Below are 26201 nucleotides of genomic sequence, written 5' to 3'. Positions count from 1 at the left end.
CCATATTGAAACGGATGTAGAAGTTCACTCTTATCCGGGTATCTTCTTTTCAAAATGGCCGACGCTCGTTCAAAAAATCGCTCCACTGCTTCGCATCTTTAGGGTGTCGCTTGCTTTAACGGTCTTTTTAGGACGTTTGATCAACTTTCCGAACTCGTGCGCGCGGCGAGAGACAACGAAATGAAAGGAAAAGAGCGACATTCTGAACGACTTCAGTCTTCTGGACCTCGGCTGATGGGACCCAGATAATGCTTTTACCAATCGTGACGTCACTAAAGTAGGGGAGAAAGCTGCATTGGATCACGTGCAGCAGGATGCATATAAATTGGCAAATGTATAGAAGAACAAGGTCAGTTGGCTTCGATCATTGCTCGGAATTGACTACGAAGGAAAGTTAAGGGAGCATGTCTAACCAAGTGAATATCGCTCTTATTATCGCCGTTATTGTCTCAGAAGTCAAAGGTATGCATTCGCGTTTCGCGTAACGTGTAGAGTACATGTGTTCCCGCCTTACTAAGCTCGTATAGCTGACGGCTAGTGTGCCTATAGCCTAGCCTAAATGTACATTTAAGCTAGGCTATAGGCACATAACAGTGATGGATAATGGTCCTTCTACAAAAGGTTCACTCAATTAATCAAGATACATAGCTTGAGATTTCGTGTACGTGATACGTAAATCGTTTCTTTTCATTTAGGTGTTATAACGGCTAAAACAAAGAACGACAATTTCATTCGTGTTTTCGTTCATTACATTTCAAGTAAGAAAATGATACAAACAACATTGCCCAAAACAACGAACAGTCCGCACACAATAGCAACCATGTTGCAATACATGGCTCGCGTAGACGCTCTTTGGGCAACATTACAATCTCCGCTGGCTAGTCGACGATTTCAGTAGTACTTTTCATGGGGAAATCTCTTCTCTATTTGATGAGGACTACCATAATGAACCAATGACTGGACCCGAACTACTTCGAGCGGCTGAGCGCATTCAACCAGTTTGGAAACTTGTTGGCAGATCTTTGGGACCAGAATCCTTCCAGCGTTTCCAACTGCATTCGTTTGGAGAAACACAGAACGATCACGAACGAGCTCTAGATATGCTGGACGCGTTGGCGAACAAGTTCGGCAGAAGAGCAACCCCCAGTCACTTTATTTCTTCTATGAAGGACGTAGGCTACTTAAAAAAGAAAGAAGTAGCCTCAATTTTTTCCGGTAAGTACCTCTTATTTTGCTTCAATTTTTATTTACTGGTCTCAGTGTTATTTTTAGGCCCACAATAACAGTGTAACTACGTACTCACTATTATTGTATCGAGCATTGTATCTCACAAAAATAAGAGTCAAGTTCATCAAGAAACTTGGATCGATGATGTTCCCAAGTGTGGATCGTTGGAAGGTTTTTTGATGAGGAGAGGGCGTCGAATCCACCTGAATTTCCAATTCCCTTTGTAAAGTCTTGTTTTTTAGTGTACGCTTGCTGATACTAGATAGGGAATCGGTTCTTCAGGAAGGAGTGAGTCAAGTCCTTTCAGAAGATACTTGAGACAGACCTTCGTGCATGTACCAGATAAATTTGCTGTACCTTGATCTTTATAATATAAGAAACATTAATTTCCCAAAGCAATTCACTTGCCTCTTCCGCAAGGAGTCTATTTGAAAAAGCGCAGCTCTCGGAGACTGCCAATAGCCATGCGTTCTTGTATTGTTTTGTCTGATACCCGTATGTCCGGGTAGGGTAAACTGCTTTTGGAGAAAAAACGAGGAAAAACCGTTTACCCTACCCGGACATACGGGCCACAGCATCTGAGATGATTAATTAATTAATACCGTCACAAGCTACTGCATGTATTATTGTCGTAAAAATTGCGCGAGACCATTGCATTTTGTTCGATTTTTATTTTGACTACAAAAAAGAAACAATATAGGCGATCATGCAATCGCATGCCATTTCCCTAAGAGAGACAGAACGCGTTTATTGCATAAAAATATTAGGCCTCCATCATAGAATAAATTTCTTGCTCAGCGTTGGAGACAACGCTTTTGGCTATATGTAAACGTCAAGCAAAACCACGTTGTGACGACGATTGGGCCCCTCCCCTCTGAACTCGCCTTTCACCAATCTCCTCATTGGTCGAGAACCGCCCCTGATGCAATCATCTCTCTCATTTCCCAAAATCGTCAAACATTCGACACTTGTTGGACGATCTTCTACTCTAGGCAGACCAGCAATCATGTTCGAGCACATCTCGTGTAGACGAGCTCGACTCATCAAACGGCTCAGCTGACGACTTCTCTCTTCCTGCACTGGCGCCAAACCGGTGAAAATTTCAATGAGTGACACACCGAGACTGTAAACGTCGCCACGCAACGAGCTGCGCGCCGACGAAGGAGGCAATCGCTCTGGAGGAAGATAGCTGGGACTTAGAGGACCGGCGGACTTGGAGCTGTCTACCAAGTGAGCGGCACCCAAATCTGCGAGTTTCGCCTTCATCTCTCTTGTAACTAAGACGTTTGTAGGACGAATGTCGCCGTGAATGTACGGACGTGGACTGAGTCCGTGCATGTACGCAAGAGCTGAAGTCATATCGAGCGAAATTGACAGTTGCTCGTAAGTGGAAAGATAGAGGGACGAGTGAGCGGCGTCCATAAGTTCGCTGACAGATCCCTCGAGTAGTTCTGAAACTATTTGGAAGGGAACTCCTCGGCTCATTATCGCACCGCACGTACGAACGATGTTTGGATGATGAAGCTTGCTCAGCGTGAGAACTTCGTTTCGAAACAAAGGAACAGTTTTGTCCGTCGTGATGAGTTCGTGGAATTTTTTCACGGCCACATGCATGCCGTGCCAGCAGCCAATATACACGTCTAAGGAAAGATTTGTTTATTCGACTAGTCATCGCCTGCTTGAAACCTGCATATGATCCTGTTCCGAGCTTTTCATCGGTAAGCTGAATTTGCTGGGGAGCTATGCTGAGAATCTCAACGAACTCGTTGAGACTGCGTTGCGCTTCTTCAAGTGAGTCTTGAAGAGTTCGAAGTTGGCCCCGTAGACCACGACGTTCGATTCGGTGCCGCCACTCCATTTCAGATCTGAGCAAAACAACGTAATCAAAGTATTGAATCTTTACTAACAATTTTTACTTTTCCTCTGTAAGAGATTGGCATTGAGCTTCGACAGTCTGGCATTGAGACGCAAGTTCAACTCTAACAACAACCGTACATTGCACTCAGTTAGAAAACAAACCTCGTTTCCTCACTTCTCTGCTTCAAGAATGCTGCATTTCTCTTTACATTCTCTTAGATCACTTTCAATATCTCGGTAACGAAGGCTGTCAAAAAGATAAATAAAAACATATGAACACTGCAACAAAAGTGGCACTTTTGGCAATCGCTTGATTCTTGAAGGTCATCGTAGCGAGCTTGTAGCGCAGACCTAAGCATAAAGTCAATAAAAAATAACATTTAGAGTCATTATAGATTCGCCGTTCCCTATAGTTTCACCACTTTGTATCAGCAACGAACAAACGTACGCCACGCGACGTTACCTCATGCCATCCAAATGCAGATGCCGGATCATAGGTTCACTTTCTGTAGGCGGTCCTCTAGGAGGCGGTCCTCTAGGTGGAGGGCGTGGCGCATCGAAGACTCTGGGAGGACCGCGTGCCTGGACTGGCTCATCGAAGACCTTCCTGGGTACAAGGAGAGGCTCAATTTTCATAAAAGAGTCATTGGCAGGACCTGAAAGTCAGATTAAGAAGGCGAATCGAATTCCGTTAGGGAGTAGTACCAAGTGAAATTGTTTCCATCATGGGCTTGTAGCCGCGCTTTTTGGTGAAACCGCCAGAATGAATAATTTCCGCCGTTCCGTCCTGATTGCTGACACAGTGAAGAGTGAATTCAAATATTGGAGCAATATCGTGCCTCATATCAATCTGAAGGTCCCAGCATTATTACTAGGGCGCTAACTATTAACAACAGCGTTACCGCATGCACTTTTCTTCCATCCAAATCAACTATGTATCCGCTGTTCAGGCAATCTAGATTATAAATACCGCCGATCATGACAAAGAAATTTTTTTCTTCAAATCCCCTTTTCTCTAATCGACATAATCTGTGAGAACCACGAGCAGAAGGCTTTGGAGTAAAAACGATGCCAATCCAAGCCTAGAAAAAATTTAGTAATTGCATAAAGAAATAAGAGAATACCTTTTCTCTCAAATTAAGAACAAAAGCGTCATCAAAGCCTATTCCACCATGGAGTAACCCTCTGTGTTCATCGACTGTCACCATGGCAGCACTGTGACGTGGTTGCGGTGGTTCTCCACTCAATTCGACATCTAACCAATATCCTAGAAAACGCAAGAATATAAATTCCTAGAGTTAATTAATATCAAAAAATACCATTGTCTCTTCCTTCCCCGAATTTGAATTCATAAAGCTCGTTGTTCACACCATAACCAAAGCAAGAAAGTAATCCATGTCGCGAATCATGTGGTTGAGGAGGATTCTTCCCCCCAAACATGATCAGTCGACCTCCAATAGCCCACAAGCAGCAGAAAGCGCGTGGCTGCGGTTTCATCTCAAGGGCGGGCGTCTCTGCCTTGATCCATTTCATTACGATCGGATCCAAACCATACAACTCCCCAAGAAACCCTGTTTCGTAATACGCGTTCGTTTTGCCGCCATATGAGTAAATGATCCCGTCGATGACGACGCACTGTGCTCCTTCGCAAGACGGAGGAATATGCGTTCCTTCAGCCTGACGGCAAGTCCATTTCTTCTCTCGAACGTTGCAAGTCCAAATTTCGCTTCGGGGAAGGAAATTCAACTTTTTATTTACGCCGCCGAAGAGATGAAGCTCGTCGCCGATCAACGCGCTCTCGTGATTCTTTCGAGATTGAGGAAACATAGGAAAGTCGATCGTAACTGTCCTTTCCAGAAAGAGGTTAAAGTTAGTAAGCATCTATAAGAACATCTGACAAAATATATTACCCTTTACAATCTTGTCTGGCTTCAGAAAGTTGCGGGGTCAACGGTTTTCAATATGGGCGGTCTCAGAGTCACGCGATTCAGAACCGTGAGTAGATGAAGGGATTCCTGAATCAAAGAAAGCAGAGAGATCCGACTCGAATCTCCCGTTTCGCTTCAAGGAAGAGTTAGGGGGCGTCTTTCACTTAAAGGAACGTCCGGGGTACTCGATTCAAGTGCCCGGACAAGTGCAGACAAGATACCATATGGTATTGCAGGCAATCCACCGATCGACTTGTCCTCATACGACCACAGACAAAAAGATGCCGAACGGCACAAGCCTTTAGTTGCGGGCTTCATGATCGAACGTGAACCCCGTAGACTATTTGGTTTGTTCTGGAATTCTCTCGCAGTAGTGAATACAGAATGACGCTGAATCATTATTAGACGGAACGCAGGGTGAACGGGAGCTATATTCGCCACCCTGCAGTCGGCTGTTTTGGGCGATAGTCCTATATATAGCTAGCTGTCCCAGTGGTTGCAGAATTTAAAGCTTCCGGCACTAACAGACCCTGTGAATTACACGCGCAGCCGTATTGTGTGCTTCCTCTAATTCTAGAGCATGTCGAGGAAATATGTAGGAAAAATTGCTGAACAGACCGCTTCAAGGTAACAAAAACCAACACTACAGGCTCAGAAGAACTACAAAACACACTGTTACTGCAAAAGACAGTCTTGCCGTAATACGATCAAGCCAGTGCGCTAAAACTGCTGACAGTATAAGAAGTTAGGTATTTCCGAGGGCTGTCAGTCGCGCACAGCGAGGATGTCCATTCAGCCACGCTGCTTTCGACAAAAGAAATGATGTTTTCTCTCTGACTCTCAAACGAGACGAAAACTATTTTTGATACGTTGTGGTTATATGCCATTAGAACCTTAAAGAAATCATTATTGGCCGAACAACATGTTCGATGGGCAGAGTTTACCTTCAAAGTGTCTTTCAAGGCTACCATCTCCCTACTGTTTGTAACAAAGACGGTGACTACACCACTTACATGCATCGCAAACATTTCTTCAATAATTTTCATAACAGGAAGAGGATTGCTTCCTGCCGAGTAAAGCTCTCCTTTAGTGCTGCTTCCTTCTTGCAGAGGATAGAGAGCATACACAGATGGAGCTGAAAAGACAACTATACTTTCAATGTGGCATGGCTTAATTTCATTTATATACCGAGAACTGAAAAGAGCTCCGTTTTCTCCAAACAAGAGTAATTTCTAGACTCGCAAACTAACGTCTTGAGATTTTCGTTTTCTCTAACGAGCACAGCACTAACATCATTTCCTTCACCCAGACCAAACGGCAGCCAGTGCAGAAGATTGCTGCAGTGTTCTTTTTTCTGCTCCCATTTCTCACCTGTTTCAGCAAAACATAGTGTACAACTCTTTCAGTAATATCATCTTACCTTTATAGCATCTACCACAAAGCAATTCAAAGCACATATCCAAAGCACGCTTGACGTCATTTTGCGAACGATGGAATTGCCACCGTTGCTTAACTGCTCTCCAAATGCGCTCAACCTGTTCGTGCTGATATCTTTTTGTTGCTTCACAGAAACTAACTGAATCATCTGTGTCAAAGCAGTCTGAAAGTAACGCGTTGCTTTGAACGGAAGGAGGTGTATACTGGTACGCTGAAGAAGGCGCAGCTAGGCCGGCATACTCACAGTTAGTTGACTCAGAAAGGTGCACTCGACGAGGTGCTGAATCAATTAAAATAAAGAGAATTAGCAAATTTACCTTCTATTGGCACTCTACCTTGCAATAGCTTAGAGTGAACAAAATCTTTCCACATCACTTGAGGTACTTTTTCAGATGTCGACCAGAAATGAAGCCCTTTCGGACGTATATCATAGTAAAGAGATGTATCACTCAGTTCTATTCCAAATCCGTAGCCTTGCGTTGTCAAATACTGTCCTGCAGTTTCAATCACTATCGCTGCCAGATCGAGCATTGAAACACTTTTAGCAGAAATTTCAATACCCTAGAAGAGAGAAATTTCAGACCAACATGTCTGTAATTAAAATTTATTAACCTGTCCCAGATAATGTAGTCTACTGAAAGGACTGGCTGTTTCGTCACTGGAACTACTTTTCTCGTAGCCTTTCTTGACAAGAAAATTTGTCTTTAACTCAGCCCAGAGCTTTTCTGACACCATGCTAAGGGTCAGCGGAATCATAGGATGTAATCTGAAATATCTCGAAAAGTCTGGCGACAGGAACTCTTTGAGACGATGGTTCTTTAACATCATTTCGCTTTCTCTTCCATCACTGTCAAAAAGACACGCGTCGCCAACGACGTTGTCGCTTTCTGCGTCTACTGCATATAACTCAAGCATATACGACGGTGGAGAAACGCAGAGAAATTCGGAGTAGTTTGAAAAACGAACAGTCGTACCCGGTCCTATCGATTTTTTTACGGCCACCTATAATACGCAAAGAAGAATAAACAAAATTCAGGCCATGCATGCGCAGTAAACGCCTTGCCTGAAGCGTGTGATTATCTTTAAACCAAACATGATCAAAACCGGCGCATGTTGCTGCTATGTACGATAATCTTCCCAATAGACTATCGTCGGATGGCGGAGAAAGAAATTCATTTGGCGTCAGACTGAGGTTAGTAGATATGGCTATTTCGGCGGCCCGACCTTCATAGTGCAGAGATTGATTGTTGAACGAACCCCAATCATAAGTAGAAGAAGACGTTGCTTCATCCCAGGCTTCCCTAACAATGATAACGCCTACACGCAAATAATTTGCAACATTAAGGTAAAATATATAGGCTGAAGCTTACGCCCGGGGAACTCGGCGGAGACAATCCGCTGCAAAGCGGCAAGGTGACTTCTAAGCCTTTCCGTCATCATTCGATCGGCGCACTTCAGATCCGTCGAGTAGCCTACTGGCGATGCACGACAGTCAGCACAATTTCGACTCGGCCACCCACACCACGTGTCGTTTGCTTCCTCAGAAGAAAAGGCAATTCCAGGCAAAGAGTATTGCACAAGCCTAAAAAACACGTTAATAACACAATCCAGTAGGCTACGACTGATTAGCACCTGTCAAAATCTGCAGAGCGCCTTTTTATTATGCCGTCAATTTTCCCACAGGAAACTTTATCGTCGGTTCCGAGAGGAAATGTCTGGCCAACACTCAAAACTCCTTTGCCGCACTGAGGACTAGGAACGCCTACACACCCAAACCAAATTAAAACACTCTAAGAGAATTGATAAACAAAAATTTTCGACACTATACGCTAGGAAATTTGGAAAAGCGTACATGTCTGCTGTTTAATTAATGTCGACATTCAACTAACCGGGTGACTTTAACGTTTTCGTTCTATTGATAATCCACAACTGAAACGCTTCCGTGGAGAGATTGGCTCTAGAAGACGACCACGCTGTAAAGGTGTCTTGGATCTCGACTTGCACCGTGGCTTCGTCTGTAAGTCCGATGCTTAGATCTCTGCCAGAACGCCTAAGCCACGAAAGGCAGGCGCTCAAAACTTGCTGCATTAAATAAAGAGAAAAGCGTCATTGAATAATCAAAACATTAGAGTTCTAATCAATTAAATGTACCTCGGCAAGTTTCAGACTAGGAGTTTTGTCGACGTAGGCAATTGCTGCTGCATTTCCGCTTCGGTGAGCCGAGAAAACGTTTCCTTCGTTTCTAGCTGTGCTCTTAGTTTCGTATCCTTTCATAATAAGAATATCCGAGTCAGACGTGTCCTGAGTTAGCTGCAAGCACTGCACTAATAAAGGATTTAAGCGCAAGTATTCCGATGTGGGATCAAAAAACTGTTTCAAACGGAAGTTTGTTGAAACGAGGAGCTCTCCTTGGCCGCTGCCGTTTATGAGAGGAACATCATGGAGATTGGACGGGTCAGAGAATTCATCAATAAGATCGATTGGTGGTAAACTATCGGGAAACTTCAAACCGCTAGGAAATTCGATATCTATGTAGGGAAAGAGTCAAAAAGCGATGCTTCGGGAAAGGTTGCCAGCTTTGTCTTACCTAAAGAAGACTTTCCAAGACCTGCAATGAATTAAATTGGTCTTAAATTTGTTAAAGTTGCACAAAACTTACAGCAAACAGAGTTGGAGCTAGGGCAGTAGCCTCGTCGGCTCTTTGATACATCACAGGTAGCAGAGGCAACGCACAGTCCTCTCTTCATGTCTGCTGTGCAGCAAGGCGAACCCAGTCTTTTTGGAAGAGAGCATTGTGCTCCTGAGGAAAATCCACCAGCAGGGGAGATGAGAAGTGCGCCGGCTGTTGCTTTGTCAAACACGCCGGTCACTGCAATGGAGGATTTCGGAAAATTCCAATTCCACAGCTGCTGAAAAGCTTTGATTTGCTCATTTACGACGTTGAAGGACGACTTAGAATATCTGTATGAGACAAAAACAGTATACACAAATTTAAAACCTCAGAGGAATTTAGTCTGGCTTGTATAAGATCTCACTTGATAAAATTTGCCCCCTTTGGTTTTAGCCAAACTGAAGAATCTTTCAGACTTAGGTAAAACTCATCGACGCTTGCTAGGGAAATAGCAGTGCCTTGGTCATAGGTCTCTGTTCCAAACGCTTGAGACGCTTCTTTACCACATAACCCCTTTTCCGCCCACTTGTTACGAAGAAACTGAAAAATGAAAGGGTTCATCGCTTGATAAACAGAGAAGGACTTGTGAGTTGTTCGGTTACGAAGAGACCAGTAAGCTTCAGATATCATGTACGGAAAAGTTTTACTGCTGGTGCACAACGTGGGATCATTTCCAAAGTATGAAAGAGGGACACCATTGCAGATAAGCTGGTCAACTACTTGCTGGGCGAGGCCAAGGACAAAATAAAAACTGCACTGAGAAGAACTTTCCAAAACATCGGCAACCGTTCCTGTAAATAAAAAAACCAATGGTTATTTTTTCATTTTACCTGAGTCGTTCAAAACATACGGATGCCTGAATCTGAACAGCTCTTAATTTCTGTGAGAACATAACGCCAGTCACTTATTAGCAACTTAATAAAAGTTTCTTACGTGGCAGTGGACTACTTGCAGTTTTTAAAATTTTCCTGATAGACCCTTTGGAACTATCAAGCCAGCAGTTGCAATAAAAGTTATACCTACAAAAAGAGGTCCTAATTATGAAACAGCACGGTTTATTGTTGCACTAAACCTTTGTTTTAACAAGTCAGCGGAAGACACAATCAAAACAGTTTCAAGATAGAAACCCATATTGAAGCGGTTGTCTGAATGGCCAATATCAACGTAAAGTATTTCGCCAAGATTAGAGTAAGACGTAAAATTGTGGAAGATAGAATACTCAGAAGAGTTGACGCCACTACAAAAAAGAGATGAAAGAAATGCGCGTTGGCATGTTTTGTTTACTTTGGTCGTTTAAGAATAATGTCTCCAGAATCACCATGGCTTCCAATAAGCCTGACGTGCACATCAACGTCAGTGCTAGAATTTGACACTTCTCCAATAAGAACTGTTATAGCGTAATGATTTGATTCTAAACATAAATTCTCAGAAAACGAAGCAAGCTCCTTCATGCAGGCATTAACCCTGGCGATTTTGAGAAGGAAATCCTGAAATGTCACTTTTCTCTTTAGAACCTGAAGCAAAAATAAACAACAGAAAAACGCTCAATAATAGTCTTACAGCAGGTGGTAAACATGGTATCTTCGCATAGACGCGGCTTAAGCAAAGTAGAGCATGAAGCATTATTAAGGCCGCACTGTGCCGGTACTGTGCACACCCCTTTTTCCCTTCCGGCTTTACAGCAAGGAACTGAAGGTTTCTTGAAGGGACAAACGGGCCGATTATAAAAGCCACTCACAGGGCTTTGCAGTAATTTTGATTCCACCAAATCGCTCCATGCGCCATCAACAGTCAAACCCTGATTGGGATTATTGAGATTCCAAAGTCTTTGAAAAGATTTAATCATTTCGGTTTGAATCTGAACAGCGTTTAAGCGACCCCGTTTATTGTAGGTGAAACGCTTAGGTGCTAAAGCACCACCCCACGCAAAACCAAACTTGGACGAATTTATTTTGAAGACATTGAACTGCTCAACGTCGATTGAAAGACCTTCCATGTACTCAGATTTTCCAGGATTGTCAACGTTTCCAAACTGGGAGCAGACGTTTCTTTGATGCCATTTGTTTAGGACATACTGTTCAGGCAAAGAACGAAACGCTGACGTTACAGTAAGAGAAGTTCCGTTGAAGTCAGTCAGAAAGCTACGTAACGACGAAGCCGCATCCACTTGCATAAGCGGAGTAACGGCGCTATCGAAACACAGAAACGAATAATTGGCGATGTCAGCAAGAGGAGCTTCTCCGTGATCACAAACAAATTGATGAATAATCTGATTGGCAAGACCCCTCACGGAAGAGAGAGAACAATCCCCAAGACCGTCAGTTAGCCAGCTTATAGTATCTAATAAACAAAACGACTAGCTATAAAGGAAACTATTCTTATGGTGCACAGTACCAGCTTTGGCCACGTAATTTGCAGAAAGTTTGTCTGAAATAAAAACAAGCTTTAATAAATAACTGTAAGAGGTGTAGCTAGCAAGCCCTTACCAAATGCGCCATTAACAGTAAAAACTTGAGAAGTTAATTCGCCTGATAAAAACCGCTGGTTAATTGGAAAAGTATAGGTAAGACTATGATAAAGCACAAAATAAATGATTAATAAATAAATGAATAAATAAAACATTTCCGCGTACTTGGTGCCCCTTTCTGCCGTCGTCACTTTGATGGTGTCCACAGACCAGCTAATAGGAGCTCCTGTTGCTTCCAATCGCACCCTGTTTAAAGGACCCAAATTTTCCTTTGTGACGATTGCAACTTCCGCTGTCGTTTGACGTTGAAAGGATCCACTAACAATATCACTCTTAATATTTAAGCTGGGCAGTTAATTAATATTACCTTTTGAGTTTATCAGCATCTATTTGATATGGCTTTGAGCTTTTCCATTCTCCAGCTAGTGAAATTTGAACGCCAGATGGAGAAAAGCCTGAATCCGCAGCAGTTTGCAATCTGAAGTCATACATACGATCTGCAAATATGAAAGAGTTCTTACAAAAAATGCCTCGCTATTGCAATCGACTTCGCAGCCAAAGCAATAAATATCTCCACAGCCACGTTTTTTCTGCTTACCTTGAACATTATAAGAAAGTAAAAAGTCGATGTCAATCACACCCGGGTCAGAGTTCTCCTGCCCAGGAATATGCTGTCTTCCGCACCAACCGTTAAAGTCCTTCCACTCAAGTTCAGTCATACGTTGCATAGCTTGTGTTCCATAGGCGTCAAAAGGCTGATAAAATGCGCGACTGGATCGTACTATACCCGTTTCCTGCTCAATCCACCTCATCAAGTCGCCTAATTTTTTCTTCATCTCATGTTCAATTGTATGAATTTCAGTTGAGAGCCAGGCGAGTTCGATTTCAATTGCATTAACGAGTGGAGTTCGTCCTTGCATTAGAGCCCTTGCAGCGACATTGATCGGATAGTGCTGGTAAATTTTCACGTTTGGACCATCCTGATGCACAGTAAAATGAGGTGGATTGCGCCATCCAAAATACGTCTGAACTGACGGAGTGAAACTGCGCGTTTCCAAAGCCATCAGTACACCTTTAAACGGAGTAGGACCGAATGAGCCTCCGTTGCTGTGCTGAAAGGGAATTTTAACTGCTCTTGGGTACCAATAGGCTGCAAAAGACAAAAATAGTAAATTAGAAAGAACATAAAAAAATTATTAGTGATAGCGATAGACAACCACAAAAATGGACTCAAGTTAACCGCCTAAATCAACTACGCAATTAATTTTTTTAATTATTTAATTAATTATTTAATGGCTAGTAGCACGGAAAACAAAAGAAACAAACACTTTAGTAAGAGAGTACAACTTACCAGGCCACGATGAAGATTCTATAGCAGTCTGAATCCACTGGCCATAGGACAAAATCGAAGTGTAGACTACTTCATTGGCACTGCTGTTGCATCTCCGTCCAGATGTGAGTAATCCTAAGAGAACAGGCTGGCCCCCGTTCTCTGCAACCAGCGGGCTGCCAGAGTCTCCAACACAGTAAGAAAAAGGCTCAGCTCTACTAAGGCATACGTGCGTTGGCCCATCCAGAGGATTTGATAATCCGACATAAGCAGCAAGCTGAGAACATTTCTCAGAAGAAAGAACAGTAAGTTTCTCTTCGCGAAGGAATGTTGGGCTCAAAGCGCGACTGTCAATATCCCAATACGTCGTTCGCGCTTCCAACCCATCTCTAACCCAGTCCTCTTCCACAGAGTTTGGCAGAGAAAGTGAATTGTTTCGAGGCAAAGAAGCGGCACTTCGCAATCGAATCAACCCAACGTCGTTCCTAGAAAGAAACGAATCAAACTGCGGATGGAGCACAACGTCGTCAGACGTAAACGAAATCGTCTGCTGATCGTCGCCTTCACTGCTGTTTGCTCCCAAGCGAACATCAAATCGACGCCCACTCGCCTCCTCCGCTGCAATACGATTCAAGCAGCGAGCCGCAGTTACAATCCAACAATTTGAAAGAAGCGCTCCACTACACACGGGTTCCATTGATCCGAAGTTGCTGCTGCGTCGTAGCATGGCGTGCCACGGTTGGGCCCTTTTCGTCGCGAGCGAACCACTGGCACCACGCTGTCCGGAAGCCGACTCGCGAAATTTCGCTTCCAAAGTGTACGTTTCCGATACTTTATTTAGAACAGCAACGTAAATATTTTTCTCTAGCGAAGAAACCTGGTATCGCTGAATTTGCCCAATTTTTCCTGAAGTGCACTCGCGGAAAGGAAGGCCGCGAGTGCCTGCAAGTCGGCTCTGAACATCGGATAGAGTCGTTGATGTGAACAGTGACAAACCGTCGGCGTAGCAGCGATTCAAGTCGGACGTTGCAACGCTTGTCGCTTGAATTTCGAGCCATACTGCACCAGCTGGCAACGGTGCTTTCAAGTCGATCTCGAATATCAAGCTTTTGTTGGACGTAATGGCATTTCCAGGACGAAAGAGCAGCGGCGGGTCGGGACTTTGGCCTAAAAGCACTTGCGAGTCACCGAGGCGTACGTCTTTACATATGATGCGCTTACCGGTTGCTTTACTCGCGATGAGAGGGAGTAGAAAGACGCCGAGGAAGAGGAGCTTCATACTCTCTTCGAAACGGTTACTCTAGTTCCCGGATAATTAAATACGAACTGCTGTTGCGTTCTCGCTCCTCCGAGTCTCGCGGCCTACGAGAAAGTCGTACTGTATTCTGTGCGACGGTCGCAATGCGCTCTATTCGAAGCGGCAACTCCCTCTAGATCACCCACTCAATTCGCAGTAACTCCCCTACATCTTCTCAAAACGAATTAGTGCCGTTGACGTAGGTTTGTGGGAGTTGGCAAGACTTGTAAGCCTTTTCTTGGCTGGCGCACGGTCACTCGGCTACTCGATCGAGTAGATATATCACGGTTTCGATCGCAGTGGACATTTCGAGGCGATCGATTCCATCTGTTCGCCCCCACTCCGCGATCCCACGCCTATTTTGCAAGTTTAATCCGGGTCCGAGTTCAGTTCTGACAGAATGGGCGTTGCTGTACTCTCTGTTCTGCTTCTGATTTTACTGACTCCTAGCGAGAGCGTCGATCATCAGTGCACGTAAGGAGACGCTGCATGCAGAAGAATTTGAGTAATTCTCGAAATATCGTGCATACAGATTTTCCAGAGGAGGAAGAGAGTCTTACAGAGCCTCAACATACGTCAGATATTACTACTCTTGCGGGTTCATCTACTTTTTTTCTTGCACCGGTTATAGGTATTGTAAAAGAGCAAGTAGTCTAATGTATATCTAAGTCGCGAGTGCGTAGTCATCGGTACGTACAAAGGTACCGATCAAAAACGATTTATTATCGAGATTGTTGCGCTGGATGGCGGAAGAGCAGCACGGGACTGTGCGATGATCGTAAGAAATCATCCAATTGGGTACTCTGTCGGCATGACTTTTTCTGTAGCAATATGCAGTCCTGCGTGCCTCAATGGAGGCACTTGTTATTTGCCGAACACCTGTAAATGCGTCGATCAATACTACGGCGAATCTCAGCGGTGCCAAAACAGTAATAACTGGACGAAAGCGTCTTAACTGGTAATAATTCTCTCTTTCGTTACAGGATGTCCTCGTATTGCTGACTGCGCCTTAGAAAGCTGTACTCAACCATCAGACACCATTTGCGTAGATTGCAGCTCAAAACGAGGACTAACTCAAATTGCTTTTGAACTCAATCCTTCTAAAACTGCTTGTATTGGTATGTTTAAGGCGTTCAAATAGGTAGACGAAAGGTTACCGAGGTTTTGTCTGCTAATAACTTTTAGCTCGTTGTTCGTGGAAAGGCAACTGGTGCTGGCCTGGCTATTGCGCTGGCACTGCTACTACTCCAGATGTTTGCACCTGTGCTCCGGGCTATGATTCACCTCCCAAATGCACCACAAGTTAGTCCTTCTCTCCTTCTCTCCAATTTAAAATGCTGAGCTTCCTTTTTAGTAACGGAAAAACCAACTCTTGTATCAGCCGACGTCAGCATTGTTGACAGAAGTCTTTCTTTTTCCAATGCTTCCTATGCTAGCGGAAAATCTTCACGCCTATTTGTTTACACGAGCCTGGCGCCAGCTGGATGTTCGGTGTCTCTCACGGGACTGTACAATGGGCCCAAATCGGGTTCTGGAACGTTTACAAACACGCGATTCTTGACTGATTATCGAAATTTCACTGCCCCACCTTGGGTATCCAGTCAGCTTGTTGGAATTGTAGCCGTGAGCTTGAAAATGACCTTGACCACTAGCACAGGTTCGCTAGCTGTTCTGTAGGACAAATTCCTGTTCTACTGCAAGACTAACTTTAATTAAACAGGCACTCTAAAACATTTGGGAAGTCAATTGATGAAGTGCCGCAGTTCGGGACAGGCCGTTTCTCTTTCTAATGACAGACCGAAGTCACTTGTTGATTGCAGTGCTACGCTGTCACTCAGTGGAACAGATTTCAAGAATAACGACGTGTAAGAATATATAACCTCTTGACATCGTCGCTCCTTAATTAAACCTTTTGCAAAGCTAAGATTTTAGCCTCTAATTATTTTGTAAACATGGGTGTAAACATAGGCAGAGGCAGTTTAAGTCTTCATGCTTGCGGCGCATACATCTTTAATTGAACTCGCTTTGATTTTAGATTAAATATTGATCTCAATCTTCAAAATGGCGGCTTTGTCACTATTCATGACTATGACACTGGACTCAGCGCGACGTACCATTACACAGGGGCAACAGCTTTGACAACAACTCGATTCAAGTTTGATAAGGCAGCGCCAGTGCACTGCGTAGTGGATAGTAGCGTTAGCTGCTCTGATAAAAGCATAACGAAAAGCGACATTTTATCAATTGGTCCCTATGTAATCAGCTCCAATCAAGTGACGGCTCAGTGGAAGGGATGGGTTGATGCACCGGGAGGAAGCGGGATAGACGCTTATCATCTTGATGTGTACCATGTGGTTGAAAAAGGACCGACTCATCTGCAAGAACAGATAGGCGGTGTTCACCACTTTTCTCTATCAAACAGTAGCAACAACCAATCGTTTGATTTGCCAGCTCAAGGTCTTTACTCGGTTGTCCTGAAGGTCTTGGATGCAACGGCCAACGCAAGGTTGGCAAGACGTTTTGTTTTATACGTCAGAAATTCTACTCCTGCAATAGACTCCTTGTTTCCAATTCAGTTTCCTCTTTCTGTTACAACAGTGAGTGGGTTCAAGTGGCAAATCGTCGATAACAATGAAGTATCCGTTGATTGGACAGGTCACTTCTTCACGTCATTTATTAGAAAGAACCCGCTTCTTAAGCCCATTGCTTCGTTCTACTTGCCGATAGTGTCGCAATACGATCAACCAGCAGTTACTTTGCAGGTTGGCGGAGTGGCGGTAACAGTAGACCCATTGACAGGAATAAAGTCTTTTGATGGGATTGTTGCTGTGAAGTATGCTGTGCAATATGGCCACGTTCCTAAGCAGCCTTCGAACGATACGTATCAGCTGATCGTTGATAAATCTTTGTCACACGTACTGCAGCAGAGCTTTATCATTAAAACGCCAACAAGAGACGGGGACAACATGTTTATTTGGCTAAAAGCAATAGATATTTTTGGAAATTCAATTAACGACGCAGCTCTACTGAACGTTGATTCATCTAAACCGGAAATCGACCATCTTTGGCTCACAAAAGATGGCGTGAGCCAACTGACATTTTTAAATACTACGCAGTTTCATCTTCTTCAGTTTGATTTTGTCGCCGACGATCCTCACAGCAGCCTAACGAAAAGCAGCTGGTCTCTGAAGGAAACTTTAATTGGAAAGAGTAGCCTAGGCTCTGGCAAGATTAAGGTTAAACCTCCCAGCAACGTAAGACCTAATAAAGTTCGTGTAATAGCGGGCATTAATTTTTTTTCTTCAGTTTAATTGCCGCAGTTCCAATTGTTCTTGCAATTCCCTTCAGCTTTGCAGTTATTTTAAGTACATCGTTTCCGTTAATCCTTCAAATTTTGCTCAAAGCAGTGGTTACCACGGCAAGTCTTACACGTTAAGTGTCTCCGCTACAAACGACGCTGGACTCTCGAGTGAAAAAATCCTAAAATTTGTTATTGACGACAGCAAACCGAAAGCTGGTGAAGTTGTTGAAAATTTCAACTCAAAACAAGATCTTGACTACCAGCAAGAGTTAGTAGTTGCGGCGTCTTGGTACGGTTTTGCCGATCAAGACAGCGGAATACATCACTACGACTACTTTGTTGGCTCTCGGTGCGCTCGTGACCTTAGCAAGTCGGTGTCCTTTGTCAGAACTACTGAGACGTCTATGCAACCCGTGCAAGTTGTCCCTGGCACTTACTTTGTTACAGTGGTCGCGTTCAACAATGCAATGGAGCCGTCGAATGTCGTTTGTTCTGATGGGCTTATCATAGATGTGACCCCTCCAGAAATAAGAGAACTGGAATTGAAAAACGTTCGCAGCAAGTCCGGACTTATTCAGGAAATCAACTCTAGCCAAATCTGGATTATCGATCACTTAAGACGGCGCACCGGCGTTTGGAACTCTTCAGTAGATTGCAGTGCTGACGTACGTCCGCTTCAGGTGCACTCGGTTTCTGTCTATCCTCTTCGTATCAAATCCGCTGGCAACTTTTCTCACAGCTATCCAAATGTAACTGAGTGCTACAACTCATCCTCTCAGGTTTTGTACACAGCTGTTAATCAGCACATAGACGCGTCGTGGGATGTGACTGATCGTGAAAGTGGAATTTATGATTACGAAATTGGACTTGGTCGATCAGCAACTGAGGTGATGCCTTTTTACATGCCATTTGTCTCAACAAAAGGACACACCGAATTTCATCGGCGAATCGATATTCTGGGCTTGGGTGAAGAATTTTTTGTTATTTTGAAAGCGATCAACAACGCTGGAATTGAAGCAAGATGGGCCGAAGGACCGATTATTGTGGACACTACGGGTCCTCATCATTCTGGCACAATTCGCGTTGTTCAGAAACCCCACATCGTTCAAGTCTCTTGGAATAAAGAAGATTTTAGCGATCCAGAGCAATCAAAGGAAGACTTGGATTTTAAAATTGGTGCTGGAATTGTCAAAGGAAGCGACGACATTCTAACGTTGTCTGCCATTAATTTGTATTCTACGTGTGGCAATCAGACTGTTAAATGCGTTTCTATCTACTCGTCGCTTTTGCAGCCCAAGACTGTTGGGCACGGTGGAATTTATTTTGTCGTAACTGCGTCGAATAGAGCTGGGCTCTCCGTAACAGCGACTTCATTGGCCTTTTTTCTTTCACCGCACAGCCCTACTTCGGGTTTTGTATTTGACTTGTCTCCCGATTCCTTTCTCGACCGAGTTAGTAATAGTTCAGATATTGACTACCAAAGAAGCTTAAATGAGTACCGTTGCCGATGGTTTGGATTTTATCACTCTGACTCTTTGCGTTTGGGAGTGGGAAGCCGTGCTGGATCTGATGATTTAATTCGTTTTCGAAGCATTAATACGACTCAGGGAGAATTCAAGTTTCGGAATTTGACTCTTATACCTTTTTCTACTTACTACGTCACAATTGTTGGTAGCAATTCGGCTGGCCAAGTGAAAGTAAGTTCTGATGGGGTTCGCGTTCTTGGAACAACTGTCAAAGGGCAGGTTTCTGATGGTGCAGGATGCACGACGAGTCCGTCTGTTTCTTTATTAGCTGATGATCAGAATTCGACCGAGTGCATTAAAGTCACAAAGGATTTTCTTCTAGTGAACGGTTCCCTAGCTGCTGAAAAGTGCCGTTACTCAATGTATTTCAGAACGATTATTAGTCACGTCTATACGGTTTCATTTCTTTTCAGTGAACAGTTCAACGTAAGTGTGAGAGTTCCGACCGATAGTGATAAGTGGAAAAGAATGATACCGTATGACAGTGACGATAATGAAATGCGCAAATTTTTTCTTGAATTAACAGCAAAGAGCTCTCAAAGTGAGGTAGAGTTCCAATTTGTCGCTATTTCGATGGCGAACAAGGAGAACATCAAAGCAATCTACGACGTTAAAATCCGACAATGTCAAGATGACTTGGATTTTCAATACAGCCAAAAAGAAGTTGGGGCTCACTGGTCGGTGCATTTGGAATATCTACCTTATATTACTCACTACAAGAGCGAACTGTTACGCACGGCTAATAAAAGCCTAACCATTGTGAGTGCAAGAGACGAAAAAGGTTCGTCGTCTGTTACAAAGATGAATGCTAACCTGGTGGCAGGTTCTTTGTATCGTTTTGCCGTGATTCCTTGTACGCCTTTGTTTTGTTTTGATCCAATTCTTTCAGACGGATTTATTGTCATTAACGCGCCACCAATAGCTGGAATAGTGAAATCTACGTTGAGAGCATTGTCAACAAAATATTTATTTGAATTGTTAGCTTCATGGACGCCATTTGAAACAATGCTTGAAAATGGAACCGCTATTTCTGCCAAGTTTTATGAATGGACTTTAACAAGTGCTATGGAGCGGGGCGCTCCACTGATTGAATGGCAGCAAAAATGGAATGTCTCATCTAATGGAAATCTGGCCGTGGATTCTATTGTCACACTCACTTTAACAAAAGATCGAAAAGTCTTTTTTGTAGTGAAAGGCTATAACCAAATAGGGTTGAGCAGCAGCAGTGCAGCTGAAATGACTGTAGAGTCTCAAGGCGTTAAAGAGCGATTTCTTCCAACAGTTATTGATGTTTTACCTTCCAAATTGAAGGCCTACATCAACCCATTGACCAGCCAGATTGAAACCGCTAAGCTCAGCCCCAGAGACGACATGGATTACACACTATCACGTGACGAAATTGCAGCTGCTTGGCTCTGGAACAAGCGAGGGTCGGTATCATGGGTGTTGGTGCAAGGAAAGGCTCAGTGGCAAGACTGCGAAAAGGCAGTGATTTGTGGAAAAACGAATTCATCTTTTGTTTCTCTGACCAACGCTGGCCTTGATCCGAATCGCAGATTCTATTTTTGCATCAAGTTTTCAGCAATCGAAGGGGCTGACCGAAGAGACAACAAACTTCTTGGCCATGCAGTTTGTAGTGACGGATTGACAGTTGATACGTCTCCACCAACACAAGGCATTATTTACATAGGCGACGGTTTGGAAGGAAGCAAGTACCAATCATTTAATGACGCGCTGCTTGTGCGCTGGCAGGGATTTTTTGATTCTGAGGAAGAAAATGCTGCTTTGCACATATCGGGAATCCAAAGCTTTTGCGTGGCAATAGGTAATAACTAATTGTCTAAAATTTTTTTGCTGTTAAAGGCGAGTTATGTTCTATGCATCTAGGAACAAATCCTTTAACATCAGACACAGTGCCGTTTCAATGCATTGGCTATGAAAATCATTTTCTTCTCAGAAACCTTTCGCTACAAAGCGGCCTGTCTTACTATGCAACTGTCAGAGGTATAACACATCAAATTGCTTAGATTATTAAGACTTGATGTATGTGTGTTAGCTATTGACCAAGTTGGGCTGCAAACTCAATCCTCTTCTGCAGCGCTAACTTGCGATCTCTCACCGCCAATTGTTGGAAGTATTTTGATTGAAGGAGAAGAATTTGGCCATGTTACTGAACTGATCAAAGTTTCTTGGGAAAATTTTGAAGACGCAGAAAGTGGAATCCAGTTCTACGAATGGTGCATAGGTTCAGGTCCCAAATTTTCCGACGTGATTAAATGCACAGAAACAAAGGATACGTTTATTGATTACTCTTCAAATTTACATGATGGCCAAATCTATTATTTTACCGTAAAGGTAATTTTTGCTTAGGCCCTAATATGGCAAATTGGTAAAGCTATTTATAGGCAACGAATAACGCTGGCTTGGAATCTCAAAAAACCTCTCGTGGATACGTTTATGACAGTTCAATTCCAAACAGTGGTGTTGTTTTAGATGGAAGTAATCTTTATTATGAGGTAAGGTGCGGTCGTTCGATTTCTGACGTACTCAAAGTTACATTCGTTTTTAGGATATTGACTACCAAACTGAGGTTGATAGCATATCGGCTCAATGGCACAATTTTTCTGATCCCCACTCTGGAATAAGTTTCTACTCTGTTGCAGTCGGAACAGAAAAAGGAAAATCTGATGTTGTACCTTTTCACAACGTAGGTCTATCAAGAAGTAAGGTCTAACATAAGATTGAGGCAGGCCTACCAGTATTCTTGAATTGTATTATTTGCAGGTCTTTCTATTGATGGGTTATCCTTGAGATTAGGAGGAGCGTATTATTTTACTGTTGAAGCATGCAATAGTGCTAATCTCTGCGCGAAAGTGTCTTCAGATGGAATCACAGTCGACTCAACACCTCCTATCTCTGGAGTCGTTTGGGATGGAGTGGCGGAACATGACGCTCAATTTCAATCACAAAAGTCAGTACAGTTTAGAAGTTGAATACCAAAAGTACTCACAGTAAGCATGCTTTTACAGTGACGTAGTTGGTGCAAAGTGGTTTGGTTTTTATGACCCACAATCATCGATTGACTATTATGAATGGTGCGGAGGAACAGCGGCTGGAAAAGATGATGTTGTTCCTTGGACTAAAACGTTTTTGGAGGAGGTGGGTATCATGCCAGAAGTGAAATTACCTAACAAGAAGCAATTTTTTGCATCGGTTCGAGCGTACAATAAGGCTGGTATGTGGACAGTGGCATCGTCTAACGGCTTCCGTGTTGACACTACTCCTCCTCACGTACTAAAGTCTCCATCTTTTCGACTAGGTTGGAGATCTTCTGCACCTGCTACGCAGTTTAGTCGTTCTCTTGTTGCAGTCACATGGGAGTTTGAAGACAAGGAAAGTCCGGTGACGTCGCACATTGTGAGCATATCTACTCATCGCAACGTTACTCTAGCTGCAGGGCCTATACGAGTAGGAAGCGAAACGAGCGTCAGCATATCTCATCCAAACATAACTCTTCAAGACGGGTTTCGTTATTATTTGACAGTGGCAGCGTGTAATGAAGCTCGTCTTTGTACCTCTTACTCGTTAGCGGAAGGCTTATTTATTGACACGTCTCCTCCTTGGACAGGTGTTTTTGATGATCCCGTGCAGTGGAATGCAAGTGCCGACGGCAATTCAAGCATTATGACTGTTGTTTGGAGAGGGTTTTCTGACCTACACTCTGGGATCAAAACCTATGTGTTGTATGTGGGAACTACGTACAGTGGAAGCGAAATTGCGTCGAACTTGACCGTACCGCATGTCGGAGACGATCTTTCAAGACAAAGTATCGCTGTCGACACTGGTTATCGCGTTTCGGCCGGCGACCGAATCTATCTTTCGTTATGGGCAATCAATGGTGTGGATTTGAGGAGTGCTCAAATTCAAGTCAGTGTCGTCGCCCAGTCTTCAAGCATCAACTCAGGCGTACTTTTTATCGAAAGACATTCTTGCCCAGTTGAAAGCTGCGAAGGAGATTGCACCTGTGCGGCTGTACATAATCTCTGCGATAAAAGAGGGTACTCGCTGCCATGCGTAGAGGTACAGACATGCGATCTTATGTTATGACTATAAACATTCAATTTATTTTAGGTAAACTCATCGTCTGTACCGATTGATTCCACTGTTGAGGTTTTTGATTCCTTGAATTATACCAATGATCACTCAGTACAAGCGTCAGACACATCGCTTGTCGGTTCGTGGAAAAGAGCATCTAACGTTTCTTCTTGGCCGATCAGGCGAATTCAAGTAAGTGCAGGATCTTTAGTTGAGGTAGGGGTGGACATTTTTTATGATGATGAGGACAAATTGTGGTACGAAGCTGGTGAATTCACAAAAGACGTCATCCTGCTGAAGTATCCGCGAAAATTAGCTCCTCGGACTCTATACGTGGTTTTCGTTCGCTTGTGGTACAGTGGTAATCGTTTCGCTGTTTTTGCGTCTAAAGGCGTGACTGTTGACAAAACGCCACCCTCTGTAGTTCGTGCCGTACTCGACGTCACCCCTAATGTGAATGGCGATGCAGACTTCACTACAAACAAAACTTTCCTGAAAGTCAGCTGGTCTCGTGCATTTTCGGATCTGCAGTCGGGGATTGTTCATTATCGAATCGGCCTTGGAACCATTCCAAATGGTATGATCCGTCAAAAAACAACTGCACCATTAAACCGTTCTTTTATTTTTTCAGGAGGCGATGATACAGTCAAATTTCATATTGTGTCTACATCAGTTGAAACTCTGGAATACTTCGGCTCTCTTACAAATGGAATTCGATACTACGGCACTGTTCAAGCTGTCAATGGCGTTGGTCTCCGTACTTCGGTTACGACCGATGGAATTATTGTTGACATCGAAGAGCCTTTTGCTGGCGCTGTTATGGACGGAGACCAACTGACAGACAGGCAGTATCAGAGTAATACAACGTCGCTTTCCGCCTCGTGGCACGGGTTTTTTGATCGCCATTCTTTTATTGATCATTACGACTTCGGTATTGGGAGTGTCCCTGAAAAGGACAGTATAGTGTCGTTCCACAACGTGGGACTTCATCTATATGGAATGGTTGGAAACTTAAATTTGGCATCAGGTCGAACCTACTTTGCTGTTGTCGTCGCTTGGGACTCGGCGGGAATAAAGTCGAGAGCTGTTTCGTCTGACGGAGTAACAATTGACATCACGCCTCCAAAAATAGTATCTTGTGCAGACTTTGGACAGAATGTGCTCACCAACTTTTCTTCTTCGGAGAAGAAAAACGATTCAATTTTACGTTCCGGAGAAATGACTGGAGAATGGAATGTAACCGACGGAATAGTTGAGCTGATAACCACTGATGGCAGGACAGAAGTTTTTCTTTCTGGGACGATATCGCATTCTTACGACTTCACTGCCGATCTCACGTATCAGCTAGAAATTTTTGGGCAATCTTTGGGCACGAAACGGAGTCAGCAGGTACACGTCACTGCTCCAGGTTTAAATAGACAGATGGTTTTTGACAGCGAAAGATCCAGAGGAAATAGGTACTACTGTAAAATAAAGGTGGTTTTGCTTTTGTCTCATTTCTATTGTTTAGGCACGTAGTATATTTCTCTTCATCTGTTTCAGGCAAGAAGCAGCTTAGAATTCAGTCTGTGTCTGCAGCCGGTAACTTGTTTCACATTTCAGTGGTACATCTTTTCCCTTGTCAAAAGCAGTATATTTCAACGAATTCTGATGATGTCTCCAACTTCTCGGTGTTCCTTAGCAATGCCTTCTTTTCTCCTGTCAATGATTTTGAGATCTATTGGAAAATGATTGACCCTGAAAGCGGCATCAAAGAGTACATGTGGGCAGTGGGTTCTGTAAAAGGTGGACAGCAACACATTCCGTTTACCTCGAACGGACTAAGTAGCTACGCCGTAAACAACGCGATTAGTCCTCCTCACGGTTCCGACCTTTTTGTTACCATTTTGGGCATAAACAACGCAGAACTAATGACTACGATTCGACCCCCTGCAATTAAAGTTGATTACACGCCACCTATGATTTTCGTCCAAATTTCGAACGACTCCTTTCACGCTGAACAAAATGTGCGCTACGTCACCAACAACAAAGTAACTGTCAGTTGGACAGAAAGTCGTGATGATGAAAGTGGTCTTGCATACTGTGAATGGGGACTGGGTTAGTACTAACGCAAAATATGTTGTTTGTAACAAAGATTATGTCTTTAGGTCTAAGTCCAGGGTCCACTGAATTATTGCAGTATCGCCGTGTTAGAAAAACAGAAAAATCAGCCACAGAAACTGTTGATTCTCTACAAAATGGTCAGATGTTCTACGCTTCAGTTCGTTGCCAAAACGGCGCGAATTTACTCGGTTCAAACATATCGGACGGAATTTATTTTATTGCGTCTCCTCCATTAGAATCCGCAGCTTCCATCAAAACGGAAGCAGTTCCGTCTGTTTATGACACGTTAGAAGGTTATCAAACGGGAAACAATTCCATCACCTTTTCTTGGAGCGGATTTGAAGACGTATCCGGAATAGCTCTGTACGAAGTGAAAGTCGCAGGGGCAGGCGTCTCGACAGGTTGGATAGATGTTGGCTTATACAGCAGAGCTACTATTCGACGCCTAAACATGCTATCAGGCTCAAAATACACTGTATCTGTTCGGGCTGTGAACGTGGCACATTTGGCCAGCAAAGAAGTGGCGACGTCTATTACAGTTCTTCAGAAAAAGCCAGAACTGACTGGGAGGCCTATCGCCGTTACATGGTTACCAGATGACAACGTTTTACTCGATTGGAGTTCCACGTTTATGTCTGGCCAAAGTCTAACATTTGAAGTATCTGTTGGGAGTGATGTAGGGTCATCAGACGTGCTACAGTGGAGAGAAACAAAGACTACCTCTCTGACGGTTGGCACTGGCGGCCACAGGCGACTTTTTGTGACTGTCACAGCGATCAATGCTGTTGGACTAGTGATCTCAACAACTTCTCTAGTGTCTCGTCCTTAGGTATGATTATAGCTAATTTTTTTCTCGTGCTGAAGCAACTCTTTTGTCAAACCTCCTATATTATCCTGGTCTCAAATAAAATCCCGAATATGAGGGCCGCGGCTTCTTGGAACTACCTCAACAAATTTGCCTA

At 43.6% G+C, this 26201-nt stretch overlaps 3 protein-coding genes and 1 long non-coding RNA gene across 7 annotated transcripts; 2 read left to right on the top strand and 2 right to left on the bottom strand.

Moving 5' to 3' along the window:
- The first annotated feature begins 104 nt into the window (after positions 1–104).
- On the top strand, positions 105–1590 carry LOC136197692 (uncharacterized). 2 transcript variants are annotated; one of them, XR_010672568.1, is made up of 3 exons: positions 105–462; positions 696–1215; positions 1273–1590. It is a non-coding gene; the product is annotated as an uncharacterized lncRNA (long non-coding RNA). The 2 variants fall into 2 exon arrangements; XR_010672569.1 differs by having other exon boundaries at positions 1261–1590.
- Positions 1591–1893: 303 nt separating this feature from the next.
- On the bottom strand, positions 1894–5167 carry LOC136197889 (uncharacterized). 3 transcript variants are annotated; one of them, XM_065987747.1, is made up of 11 exons: positions 4995–5167; positions 4404–4933; positions 4209–4351; positions 3987–4166; positions 3790–3934; positions 3548–3740; positions 3382–3435; positions 3260–3331; positions 3144–3206; positions 2914–3092; positions 1894–2867 (listed from the first exon to the last, which is right to left on the bottom strand). In XM_065987747.1, the coding sequence occupies exons 2-11, from the start codon at positions 4909–4911 to the stop codon at positions 2047–2049; spliced, it is 2358 nt and encodes a 785-aa protein (XP_065843819.1). In that variant the 5' UTR covers positions 4912–4933; positions 4995–5167; the 3' UTR covers positions 1894–2046. The 3 variants fall into 3 exon arrangements, with proteins under 3 accessions (XP_065843819.1, XP_065843820.1, XP_065843818.1); XM_065987748.1 differs by having other exon boundaries at positions 4404–4928; XM_065987746.1 differs by having other exon boundaries at positions 4404–5167.
- Positions 5168–5608: 441 nt separating this feature from the next.
- On the bottom strand, positions 5609–14340 carry LOC136197885 (uncharacterized). The gene is made up of 27 exons (XM_065987737.1): positions 14139–14340; positions 12939–14084; positions 12186–12737; positions 11955–12084; positions 11753–11905; positions 11607–11689; positions 11515–11547; positions 10681–11460; positions 10584–10634; positions 10405–10531; positions 10193–10357; positions 10054–10139; positions 9971–10000; positions 9485–9911; positions 9109–9410; positions 9037–9057; positions 8601–8977; positions 8339–8531; positions 8082–8211; positions 7820–8031; positions 7513–7766; positions 7062–7451; positions 6785–7010; positions 6433–6729; positions 6201–6383; positions 5957–6147; positions 5609–5905 (listed from the first exon to the last, which is right to left on the bottom strand). The coding sequence occupies exons 1-27, from the start codon at positions 14194–14196 to the stop codon at positions 5720–5722; spliced, it is 6783 nt and encodes a 2260-aa protein (XP_065843809.1). The 5' UTR covers positions 14197–14340; the 3' UTR covers positions 5609–5719.
- LOC136197884 (uncharacterized) lies at positions 14274–26182 on the top strand. The gene is made up of 20 exons (XM_065987736.1): positions 14274–14688; positions 14747–14845; positions 14898–14992; positions 15042–15143; positions 15198–15332; positions 15400–15516; positions 15569–15871; positions 15935–16079; positions 16250–17468; positions 17521–20866; positions 20929–21045; positions 21098–21396; positions 21447–21557; positions 21611–21764; positions 21826–22012; positions 22071–23121; positions 23173–23713; positions 23768–24593; positions 24647–25233; positions 25284–26182. Exons 1-20 carry the CDS (start codon positions 14615–14617, stop codon positions 26066–26068), a joined length of 10293 nt encoding a protein of 3430 aa, XP_065843808.1. The 5' UTR covers positions 14274–14614; the 3' UTR covers positions 26069–26182.
- Positions 26183–26201: the final 19 nt, after the last annotated feature.

The sequence above is a fragment of the Oscarella lobularis genome, chromosome 18 (assembly GCF_947507565.1).
Source record: "Oscarella lobularis chromosome 18, ooOscLobu1.1, whole genome shotgun sequence".
Taxonomy (NCBI): Eukaryota; Metazoa; Porifera; class Homoscleromorpha; order Homosclerophorida; family Oscarellidae; genus Oscarella; species Oscarella lobularis.
The sequence above is the reverse complement of the archived record's forward strand: the minus strand, read 5'-3'. Positions and strand labels throughout refer to the sequence as shown.

Excerpts from the sequence above, each read along its gene's own strand:
- LOC136197889 (XM_065987746.1), bottom strand. The coding sequence starts at position 4,965 with ATGCTTACTAACTTTAACCTCTTTCTGGAAAGGACAGTTACGATCGAC. Across the intron at positions 3,436-3,547 it reads CTGCATTTGGATGGCATGAG|GTCTGCGCTACAAGCTCGCT; the intron begins GTAACGTCGCGT and ends CTTTATGCTTAG. Across the intron at positions 3,207-3,259 it reads AGCATTCTTGAAGCAGAGAA|AGTTGAACTTGCGTCTCAAT; the intron begins GTGAGGAAACGA and ends GGTTGTTGTTAG.
- LOC136197885 (XM_065987737.1), bottom strand. The coding sequence starts at position 14,196 with ATGAAGCTCCTCTTCCTCGGCGTCTTTCTACTCCCTCTCATCGCGAGT. Across the intron at positions 9,411-9,484 it reads AAGGGGGCAAATTTTATCAA|ATATTCTAAGTCGTCCTTCA; the intron begins GTGAGATCTTAT and ends TGTCTCATACAG. Across the intron at positions 8,532-8,600 it reads CTAGTCTGAAACTTGCCGAG|CAAGTTTTGAGCGCCTGCCT; the intron begins GTACATTTAATT and ends TATTTAATGCAG.
- LOC136197884 (XM_065987736.1), top strand. The coding sequence starts at position 14,615 with ATGGGCGTTGCTGTACTCTCTGTTCTGCTTCTGATTTTACTGACTCCT. Across the intron at positions 14,993-15,041 it reads CACGGGACTGTGCGATGATC|CAATATGCAGTCCTGCGTGC; the intron begins GTAAGAAATCAT and ends CTTTTTCTGTAG. Across the intron at positions 21,558-21,610 it reads GAAGTAATCTTTATTATGAG|GATATTGACTACCAAACTGA; the intron begins GTAAGGTGCGGT and ends ATTCGTTTTTAG.